At 38.2% G+C, this 12037-nt stretch overlaps 1 protein-coding gene across 3 annotated transcripts in view; it reads left to right on the top strand.

The window, feature by feature from the left end:
• LOC134213224 (uncharacterized) overlaps positions 1–9640 on the top strand; it is an 86459-nt gene extending 76819 nt beyond the window's left edge. For all 3 annotated transcript variants that reach the window (XM_062691978.1, XM_062691979.1, XM_062691977.1), the window contains exons 6-8: positions 1823–2020; positions 2086–2229; positions 9267–9640. In XM_062691978.1, the coding sequence (XP_062547962.1) occupies positions 1823–2020; positions 2086–2229; positions 9267–9446 (522 nt within the window). In that variant the 3' untranslated portion in view covers positions 9447–9640. The remainder of the gene's footprint in view (positions 1–1822; positions 2021–2085; positions 2230–9266) is intronic.
• The last annotated feature ends 2397 nt before the right edge of the window (positions 9641–12037 follow it).

Below are 12037 nucleotides of genomic sequence, written 5' to 3'. Positions count from 1 at the left end.
TCCCCTAAAAAAAAAAGTCTGCCGAACACAGCCGAAACGTCGGGCAGTTAAAACATTATTGTTTGAACAATTTTGAGACTGTAAAACCGAATCCCATCACTTTTTTATATTGTAAATTGAAGGGACCGAGACATAGGTTGGAATCTTATGAAATTCTTTACATGCAACGAATGAAAGTTGTATGTACCAGAAATGAAGTTTGAAGGGTTGAAGATGAAAAGCATGAGGGACTTACGTTTCAACCGTTTTCATCAATCTTGTGGATTCATAACTTTGGCCTTATGTTTTTTGTATGTTCATTTGCCTGCAATCCGAATACTTGATTTCGAGCAATCCAGGTTGCACGTATCAGTCTAATCAGTATCGCCGGAGAACCATGTTCGGACATTATTTATCTGCCACAACTCATTTCTTTTCACTGAATCGTACGCTGCTTTGAAATCAATGAACAGATGGTGAGTCTGCAAGCTGTACTCCCGGAATTTATCAAGGGTCATCCGCAGCCTAAACATCTGATCCGTCGTTGATCGGCCCTCACGAAAACCTGCCTGATATTCGCCGACGAAGGACTCCTCAAGCGGTCTCAGTCTGTTAAACAGGATACGCGACAGGATTTTGTACGCCGAGTTCAGAAGGGTGATCCCTCTGTAATTGGCACACTCTAGTCTGTGTCCTTACTTATAGATTGGGCATATGAGGCCATCCAACTAGCCGGCAGTTCTTCATCCTCCCATATTTTCTGGATAATGTGGTGGATCGATTGATTCAGCTGCTCACTTTCGTGTTTGAGAAGCTCGACCGAGATCTCGTCCCAGCAGGTTTACTGTTTTCAGCTCGTTTAGAGCCTTTAGAGCGCTGGTGGTTCCACAGCTTGACCGTCGCCGATTATGTCCATCATGTTCCTTAAGGTGGTTATACAACAACGCCACAAATCGGCCATCTTGGAAACCACGTGCTTTTTCTAGTGATTTTTCAAGAGCACGAATTGAGAGAACAACAACGCCCATGGGGATCACAACATCTGTAGATCGTTTGATTACTCATGCTAAGCAATCGACTTTAATTTCAGCATTGAACAAAAATATTACGCTGGTTTTGAACTTTTGATAATAGGGTAGAAAACCGTGTGGTGAATTTGAAATTCACCACATGGCTTGATGTATAATCACCTTAAGGTGATTATACAATCAAGCCATGTAATGTTCAAATTTCAATTATCAAAGTTCAAACTCCAACTTATTTGGTAAAGTAACGATAACTCCTGTTTCATTTTCAACGTTCAGCAAATCTTCGAAGTGCTCCTTCCACATGGCTGTCACCATAGTCTTGTCTGTTAGCAAATTTCCCTCTCGGTCATTGCACATGGCGGGCACTGGCGCAGTCTTATTTCGCACGCCATTGACAGTTGCGTTTCAGCTACCACACTCTCTTCGTGTTGTCTTTTTTTCTGTGGTGGATTCGTTTCTCTTCTGCCCTTGCTACACTGTATCGCTCTCTGTTGGAACGGTCTTCTGCATAGAAGACTTCTCCCATAGCGTTCTTCGTCTTACTTAATTACTAATCTGATCCGCTAAGCTTCCCTCTTCAGCATGTATACTTCAATCTCTATTAGGGTTTACCCTTTGAATTACTCCCGCCAAATCGATACTAAATGGCAAGCAAGAAAGACTATGAAACATGAACTACGTGCTTGAACTTTCCCTTTATATGAGATGGACATGAGCAAAGGTCATTTATTACAGGGAATCATATACATATAAGTCATCTTGTCAGGACTAACCCAACATAAATTCCATAATACTATTACTCTTATCTATTCCAGCAACGCGAAATTAAAGCTCTGGTGACTAAAGACATGTACGAAGCCCATCTTGCGAAATCAATCAGTCAAGCGGAAAGCACGCTTGACAATACTTTCCATTGCAAAACGCCCAATTGTCGTGGATGGTGCATTTATGAGGACAACGTGAATCAGTTCAAGTGTCCCGTGTGCACCATTGTGAATTGCCTTACGTGCAGGGTAAGTCATCAAACTCTTTCGCTTTCTCTGAAATCCTCTAGAGTTCACATTTCCGATTTTGCCAGGCAATCCACGATGGTCTCGACTGCAAACAATACCAAGATCGAATGAACAGCGACTGTGATACGAACATCGAAGCGAGACGAACCAAAGCCATGCTTCAGGAGATAGTTGACCGGGGGGATGCGCTCATGTGCCCAACGTGTCAGGTTTGTTTTTTTCGGTTATTATCTTTGGTTCAATTTCCAACATTAACAACACGTCCTTGTGTTTGTCGTATGCCATAATAGATGACAGTACGTTTCATTTTGTAATCATGCGTCTGCCGTAGAAACAGCAAAAGCAAGGAAAAAATCAATTTGCGCTCGAATCTATTGCTCTTGAAGTAAAATACACCTCCAATTGAAAATGTACATCTAGATTTGAAACAAATCCGCAGCTGGCTGGTTCCGTTCCCGAAGAAACCGTCACACGGGAATTAAAATAACGACTGAGGAATAGGCCAAACCGTATTCATCCTAGCTGGACGTGATATAGAATGACAACCGTACTCACGGATTATTTGAATTGAACTGATTTTCATTTCTCCCAATTTTAACAAAGTTTGTGCGAGTATATTTAAATGTTGTGATACCGTGCGCACCGATCTGGACTTGGTTCCTTCTGGTGCTGACTGCACCGGCACCACTGATTCAGCGGGCGTCAGGTTGAGGTTGTTTAACTTCGTCGATGTCTTATGTCGACTTGAGCCTTCCCATGTTACGTCTCCATTTCCACACGATAAAGATTAATACCATGATAACTGGCGGAGTTTAGTTGGGGCACGTGACCCACCAAATTGAATATTTCCTTGAAATTTAACTATATAAAAACATATAACTGATTTTCGTAGAATTTGGATTAGGAAGGATCCGAAGGAATTCTCTGAGTTATTTTCGAAAAACATCTTGGAGAAATCTAGGTATTTCTCCGGAAAGTCTATTGGAAATTTAACCGTAAATAGCTTCGGAAATACATTTGCAAAAACTTTTCAAAAATCTTTCAGGTTTTTCTTTGGTAATTTCTTTTAGAATTCATCCTGAAGTTTCTCCAAGAATGTCTTCGAAAATTTCTTCTAAAAATCCTTCAGATGTTCTTTCGACACTAGGAATTTCCTCCAGGGAATTCCTTTGTAGAGTTCGCTGAAAGTTTCTCCGGAACTTCTATTTCCTTTTAGTAAAACCATACAAAATTTCTGCAGGAATTATTCCGGAAATCTTATTGGAAAATTTTATGAAGATTGAAAATTTATGAAGCCAATTTTATGAAGAATGAAATAAGAAATCCTAAAGATATTTTCGGAAGGGTTACTAACGGAAATATTGAAGGAATTTCCAGATGACATTTTCGATGGAACTCTTGAAGTATTTTCCGAATGATTGCTAAAAGATTTTTTTTAATGAATTTCTGAATAACTTTCTGAAGAGATTCCAGAAAAAAAAATCTAAAGGAATATCCGAAGGTCTTAAGAATTTCTAATTAAATTTTAGAAGGTATCTCCGAAGAAAATCCTAAATGAGTTGCCGAAAGAATTACTGGATAAAGGGATTTTTAGCAGGAATTTCTGAAGGAATTATTGAGGAAATTTCGGAAGGTATTTCCGAAAATAAATTGGAATTCCTAAAATAAATTAGAAGATTCTTTTGGAAATTCCTCATAATACCTTCCGAAATGTCTTTAATCATACCTTTGGAAATTCCTTTAGGAATATCTTCGAAATACATTGTAAGAATTTTGCAAGTAGTTTCAAATGAAATGCCTTCGGAAGCTCTAGGATGAAATTTTTGGAACTCTTTCGAAAATTTTCATGAAAATTTCTTCGGTTAATTCTCCGGAATATTTTAGTAATTCGGAAATTCTTTTAGACCTTCAGAGATTCCTTTTGAAATTCTTTGAGCATTATTTTGGGAATCTCTTAGGAAATCTTTTGGAAATTCTTTAAAGAATCCTTGGGAAATTTCATTTGGATTTTTTTTGGGAGTTCCTTTGAGAATTATTCAGAAATTTCTTACGAAACTTCTTCAGGAGATCATTTTGAATTTCCGTTATAAACTACTTCGGAAATTCCTTTAGGATTTCCTATTTCATTTTTCAATGATTTGGAAGAATTTTTTCAACAATATTTGCGGAATAATCCATGCAGGAATTTTGAAAGGAATTTTACACTGTTTTACTAAGGTAATTTTTGGCTTTTTGGGAGGTTTTATGAAAGAATCCCTAGAAGAATATTAAAATGAACTACTGGGGGAATTTTATAAATTATTCCTTGAAGAGCTCCCGGAAAAAAATCTGGAGGATTATCTGGATTAATTTTAGAAGAAATACTTCAGGAGGAATGTCCGAATGAATTTTCGAAGAACAGCCTGAATAGATTTTCGAAAAGAATTTCCTGATGAATTTCTGAAAAAAAATGCTGAAGGAATTTCCTGCAGAATTATTAAAGGAATTCACAAAAGAATTTCTAATAGAATTTTTCAACAAATACTTATTGAAATTTTCATATAAATTCCTAGATTTCTAAAGGAATTCATTCGTAAGTTACTTCAGAAACCCCTGCAGGAATTCCTTTCCTTCAGGAACATCTGAAGGAATTTTTGAAAATTCTTCTACGAAGTTCTCTGGGACTTCGAAAATCCGGACAGTAGTAAAATAAAACCCTGATTAGATCCTGGAATAAAGACTTCATGCCAGCAATAAAAAATCAAAAATATCGGGATTGCAGTCGAAAAATTTACTTGAGGAGTTGTTTCGAAAATTTCTCCAGTATTCATCCAGGTGATATTTCATAAATTTATCCAAAAGTTTGTTTGGAAGATCCTCCAGATATTTTTTCGTAAAAATACCCCATAGTAATTAATTCGGTTATACATCCAGAAGATCTTTCAGGCATACCTTCAAAAATTCCTCCAGTAATTCATTACAAAATTCCTCAAGGAATTTCTTCAAAAATGCTCCGCAAATAAATCTAGAAATACCTACAGAAATTCGTTAAGGTGGTTATACAACAAAGCCACAAATCAGCCATCTTGGAAACCACGTGCTTTTTCTAGTGTCTTTTCAAGAGCACGAATTGAGAGAACCACAACGCCCATAGGGTCGAAACATTCGTAGATCGTTTCCTTACTTATGCTAAACAATCGACTTTAATTTCAGCATTGTACGAACATTATTGCGCTTGATTTGAACTTTTGATAATAGGAGTAGAAATCCATGTGGTGAATTTAAAATTCACCACATGGCTCGATTGTATAATCACCTTAATGAATTCTTTCAAATATTCATTCAAAACTTTGCCTAAGAATTATTATAGAAACTCCTCCGGAAATTCCAAGAATTCCTTTGATAAATACTTCCAGATAATCCATTCCCTCGGCTCCCGTAGTTCCGCTCGAATTCCTTCCAGGAATTTCCGAACAAAATACTAAAGGAATTTGAATTATAGTACATTCATACCAGAATTCCTTCAGATCTTCTTCCAGGGGTTTTTTCGGCAAACTACTTCGGAGATAGATCCAGAAATACATTCGAAAATGCTTCATGTTCCCACAGGAAAACCTTTAAAAACCCTTAAGGAATACTTGTGTCTTAAGAATTTCTTCGGAAATTCATTTCGAGATTTCTTCGATTTGATGAAAATAGTTTGACGAAAGTTCTTTTAGAAATTGCATTAGAAGTTCTTTTGAAAATTTGGTCGGAATTCCTACGTAAAATTCATCGGAAATTGTATCAGGGAAACCTTCCGGAATTCCCTTAGAAAAATTCCTACGGAAATTTCTTTGATTTTTTTTTTGGATATTGCTTCATGAATTCCTGCAGAGATTGGTTTCAAATTAGAAAATTCCTTCGAGCTTTTTTAAGAAATTGCTTCAGCAATTATCGATCCTGGAAAACCCCCTAGAGGAAATTCCGAAAGAGATCTTGGAGAAATTCTTGAAAGAATTTAAGAATTTCGGATATGCCTTCAGAAGTGCCTTTGGAAATAACTGAATAATAAAATTGCACACAGGATTATGATTCTAAAATTTTCTTGAGGCTGCCATCATATTAGTGAATTCATGCGTAGCACTAAAAATTCGTTCTGAAACTCCTAAGGAAATTCCTGAAATTTTGTTCTAGAATTGTGGAAAGAATTCATGCTGTAGACATTTCCGAGGGAATGGAATTTTCGATGATATCCGAAAGAATAATTGAAAAAAAAAATCGAAAGAGGTTCCTATTAGGAAATTCTGGAAATATTCTTGATTTTTTGTTGTTGAAAAATCCTGGAAATATTTCCTAAAGAAATATTAAGGGGTTGTCCATATACCACGCGGACAGATACCCCACTCCCCCAGCGCGGGCAATTGTCCATATAGATTTTCAAATGTATCAATCGTGGACATCCGCCATACCTTCTCATCTTCCAAAATTGTCAACATGGTATATGGACAGGCCCTAACGATATTTAGGAACATTTTTAGAATTAATTCCCGAGGAATTTATGATAACATGAGCATTGAGCATTATGACCGCACAATTCGTAGTTTCTACTCCGTGATTGATTAGAACATGCGAAATTGTACAGAGAACACAATAAATGGGGCTTGGGACTAGCTACCCATCTCAATGTACACGTTTGGGGAGCTCAAATATCTCAAGTCAATAACGGCACCGGCCACGTCCTTACGGTCATATAGAAAGGGAAGGTTTGTTAGTCCGACTCTCGTTGCTACTAGAGACCGAGTATACCTCTGCATCTCCAATTTTTAAAATGAGCATGAATATTCAATGACTAATATTCAACCGAATATTGACAGTCAGCCGACTTTGAATGTGTCTGGAAGTGAGCTGACAAGTGAAGGAAGGTAGGCTTCATAAAAAAAATTCGATTATTTTACACTCTGGCTACAGCAAACTATTGAAGATCGCGCTTGTTTGACCGCAGCAAAGCGCAATACATGCGCATGAGCCAACGAAATGAATATTTTATTATTCCGTGTACCTGGGGCATCGAAATCCGTACACTTAAGCACCTTAGTGTTTGAAAAAGTCATTAGAAATTAGGAATCGGTTGTAAATAAAACGTTTTTCATTGACATAGGACCATGAAGGCTTCTACTTTTGAAGTGATTCACATTTACTCATTAAAAACTACGAAAAACATAATAAAATAATGAATAAATTCAACTACTCCTGACTCGAAATCCGTACACCGTGGACGGATTTCGAATTATAGAATCAAAATCCGTACAGCTATTTTTTAACTAAATATTTAAATTGAAACAGTCTGATTGGTTAAACTACCACTGTAAATAGTTCGATACGCACCTTGAGAAGCGATCCCTTCGATTTGTATTCCGCTTATCTTATGTAATGATTCGCAATTAGCAAAGAAACACAGTTACTTTTGGTGCAATAATGCTCTACCTGAAAACAAAATGGCGGCAAAAACTCCGCGTTTGGTGGGTGGCGATTTGTTTTTGATTTTTGTTGTTTTAATTTCAAAGCCTTCTTTCCATTTCTATGCCCTAAAAGCTTACTGTCAAGTATATGAACAGGACAAGATAAATTATTTCTACATTAATTACCTTTAACCCCCTTTAACTTATTGATATCTCATGAGGTGGACGGATTTCGGTGCTGTACGGATTTCGGTCCCGCACGGTATAGTAGAAAATATCTGCAGTTATCAGACGTCGCAACTCATTTCTGATAAGTGCGCATGATAGTACATCCATGCGTGCATGATGCGCACTACTAATAAAGTGCTCAATCGCGCGGTCCGGTTTGGTTGATGCCCGACAATATGTTCCAGACGACTGAAACACGCACTTCACTTATTGTGCTTCCAGTTGAAAACCGAAGTGAGCTCTCGCGACAATTGAGTTTTTCCTTATTTCCTGATGTCGCAACTGCATCGCGACTAGTGCGCATCTATGCCACCGTCGTGCGCCATGATGCGCACTAGTCGCGACGTAGTTGCGACAAAAGGAAACGTGAGAAAACTCGATTGTCGCGAGAGCTCACTTCGGTTTTCAACTGGAAGTACAATACTTGCTCGATGGCTACTGCGAACTATTCATTCCCGAGGAATTCTTGATAACATTCGAAGAATTTTGGTCAGTAGCAAAACCCGGTTTCAACTCTATCAAACAGGAATTGGAAGTTTTTGGAAAAAATGTCCAAATAATTCCCAGTGCTTTTTCAATTATAGACGATAAAATGAAATGAAAATTTCCTTAAATTAGAAGCCGCCTGACCTTTTTAAAAAATTTTAGTGCCTTCAATTATATATAATATGGCGTAAACCCACTTCATCAGCACCTTTTTATTTACCACATTGATCAAAAAGCTCAGAACGGTGCGGGTGCAGTTGACCTCGACAAACATCAAATCAGAGACTAGTCTACTGGTATGCTGGCGGCCATTACCGCTCTACTGGCATCCACATCTAATACAGAATGAGGAGTAAAAATTGAATCTGGCACTCATTGCCACAAAAGACTGTTTCTTCATGATAGACATTGGAAAGAGAATTTGGATTAATTGGGAAGGTAATGTACAGATAGGAAGTCGCGTCGGTTAGTGGCGAAAAAGTTCATTTTACGACACTGGTTTAAAGATACCAAAACCAACTTGGTGGCTGCTGCATGCTCACTGTAAATAATTATTGGCAGTGCCCATGAAATAAAAGAAGAAACTAATTGTCGTATATTTTTCCTCTTTCATGTGTACATAATTATACATTTTTTGGGCTTTTGTCCATTTGATCTTTTATCCCTTCGACCTTTTGTCCCGTCGACCTTCTGTCCCTTCGACCTTTTGTCCGTCGACCTGCTGTCCCAAAGCCACGATAACTATACCACCCAAAGTGGCAGTACGATCGAGTATGACCCCTATCTAACTCAATGTTGTTGGGCGCACATTTGCTGCTCACACTGCGCGTTCATGTCCGGGTCATGTGGTGCCACCCACCTGTCTTTGGGGCACATTTCCTGTCGATTTGGTACCTATTTAGTTTGTTTTTTTCATTGCTTCATTGTTTACTGCAATGAAGCTGCCTCATTAGCTTCATGATGGAATGGGGTAACAGCCCATTTGGACTGTGATTACTCCCATCGATTTTGGTTACTTTCTACATCTAAGTCAAATATCACGTCCATACCATTGTAACACACTCATCTTATTAATTAAACTATTTGCATTGTACTCTCCTCTCACGCTCAAGGTCGTCATCATGAAAAAGTGGGGCTGCGACTGGTTGAAGTGCCGCATGTGTAAAACGGAAATCTGCTGGGTGACACGTGGTCCCCGATGGGGTCCCGCTGGCATGGGGGACACTAGCGGTGGGTGTCGCTGCGGGGTTAATGGAAAAAAGTGCCATCCAGAGTGTAGCTACTGCCATTGAGAGACGCTCTCCGATGCGTCCGCATAAACGTAGTTTAATATTTTACTGTATTAAGAATAAACGATGCCAAAGATGTTGGTTTGTGCGAATGATATATGTGAAAGTTTGGAAAAATCGGAATAATATGGTGTCAAGCGTTTCAGCATATTTAAAAGGAATAAAAAGATAAAATATGTTTTTCAAGCTATAATGTCTATCGCTATTTTTGTATTGTTTGTCAATTACATATCCGAAAATAAAGCCTTGTAAGTTTTCCACTGTTTAGCCGTCTGAGTTGAGAGTCGAATTCATAGTTATTCGATGGAAATTTCGGCTTTGGAAGGTTTCGTTCTATTATTGCAAATATATTATATTAATATAATATAGTTAATATAGTTAATATAGTATATTTGACAGCAGTCTGTTTAAAATTCTGGTGCATTAAATGATGTTTTTGAAACAATATTAGCTTTCAAATAGCAGCAGATTTGTAAGAGTTCTGTTTCGATCGCAAAATAGATCTCCTGGATTATTTGCCATGTTGCGTTGCGTTTGAGTTGCGTTGCGTTGTAACGGAGTATTTCGTAGATTGCATACTGGTAGTTGTCATTCTTTACCTTTCTTACTCCAATTGCTTATGGACTTCCATTTGGGATTCAATGGAAATCCAATTGGGGGTCCAAAATGATAAAACATGAAAGCTATCATTGCCGGCCACGCCCATCTTCTCCGCTACTAGGACAGGGAAGGAAATGATGATATGACATCTACTTAACGAGAGGCCAGCGACTCACCGACGCCCTCATAGATGTCAAGGAATTGGATGGTGGGTAGGGTATGTGGTTTAGGAGTATCATTATAAGCAAATGATAGAAAATTTGTGGAAATACGTTGGGAGTGACTTTGCTAAGAAATTTATGTCACTCCATTATCCTTGCCGATGATTATCCTCGGATGGGGCGAAGGTATTAGCCTTACCCTGGCTAATAGCCTAGGTTTAAGCGCCTTTGCTCGCTCTCTGAAACGAAAAAAAGAGCAAAAAGAAATTAAATTCCCCTTCCCCCCTGATATGATAATTATTTTGATCAACAAATTAATTCTAAGTGGATGAATAAATGATCAAACGGCTGCAAACAAGCCTCTATTGTCGTAGCAGAAGCAAACCCGCCTCAATACGACAGGCAGAAGCAATCTCCTGGATTATTTGCCATGTTGAAGCAAATACTTAGTTTTCAAAAACATGTTCCATGTTGAAGAGCAACATCTGTATTTCATATTGTGCGAACGTAATGTCTTAAAAGATTATTAGCGGTTTGTCCATGACTCAAATTATAACTATTTATTTGTGCTATTCACATGATATACAAAGTGCCATAAGTGATAGCATGGTGCAGGTACCGTGGATTAACAATTGTTCTTAATATAAGCCTTAGCAGCTTACTGCAAAGAAGAATCTGGTTTTATTGTATTGCAGATATTTGTTTAATCTGTATTGCAGATATTTGTGATCGGAAAGTTATAGCTGACAACCAACACAACGAATTCAAATTGCGAATTTTAAAAATTTCAAATGTTATAAAAGTTTTATGAGCTTCACAAGCAAATGTAGATATGCATAGAAGTCAATTCTGATACAAAATGCTGATGATTGACTTAAATTTAACTGGTGTTTACCGAAAAACCACTATTTGCTCTCTTTTTATGAAAGGACACAGACTGGAGTTCGCCAATTACCGTATACTTCGTCGGCAAATACCAGGCAGGTTTTCGTGAGGGCCGATCAACGACGGATCGAATGTATACCCTGAGACAAATCCTTGATAAATTCCGGAAGTACAACTTGCAGACACATCATCTGTTTATTGATTTCAAGGCGATTCAGTGAAACGAAATAAATGGCAAATTATGCTAGAACATGGTTTTCCGGCAAAACTGATACGGCTGATTCGTGTAACGTTGGACGTTTCGAAATCAAGTGAAAGGGTTGCGGATGAAATATCGACATCATTTGTTACCTTAGATGGTTTGAAGCAGAGTGGTGCACTCTCGAATCTACTGTTCAATATAGCGCTCGACGGAGCGATTAGGAGAGCTGGTTAAGATCGCATATGCTCCTGGGATTTGCGGACGATATCGATATTATCGAGATGGATCGCCGTGCCGTGGAAGAAGCTTTTGTGCCTTTTAAGAAGGAGACAGCGAGGATTGTACTCACGATCAATACCAGCAAAACGAAAAACATGGTCGCTGCCAATCAATGTGGGTTCATTAGTAATAGTAAAATGGTGCTGGATGGTGAAGAATTTGAAGTGGTAGAAGAATTTGTGCTTGGATATATATATAAAATATCTTGGAACACGTGCGATAATGATGTTACCCGCTTGGTGAAAAGGCGTATTGCAGCTGCAAATAGGGCTTATTACTGACTTAGTAATCAGCTTAAGTCCCGTAGTCTGCAAACGAAGACTAAATTCGTGCTGTATACTACTCTGATTCTTCCGATGGCTTTATACGGCCATGAAACATGGACGTTAAAGGAGGCTGATCGGAGAGCTTTCGGAGTGTTTGAGCGTAAGATGCTGCGGACAATAATCGGCGGTAAACAGGAGATC

This window comes from Armigeres subalbatus, chromosome 2, assembly GCF_024139115.2.
Source record: "Armigeres subalbatus isolate Guangzhou_Male chromosome 2, GZ_Asu_2, whole genome shotgun sequence".
In the NCBI taxonomy this organism is placed as follows: Eukaryota; Metazoa; Arthropoda; class Insecta; order Diptera; family Culicidae; genus Armigeres; species Armigeres subalbatus.
The sequence above is the reverse complement of the archived record's forward strand: the minus strand, read 5'-3'. Positions and strand labels throughout refer to the sequence as shown.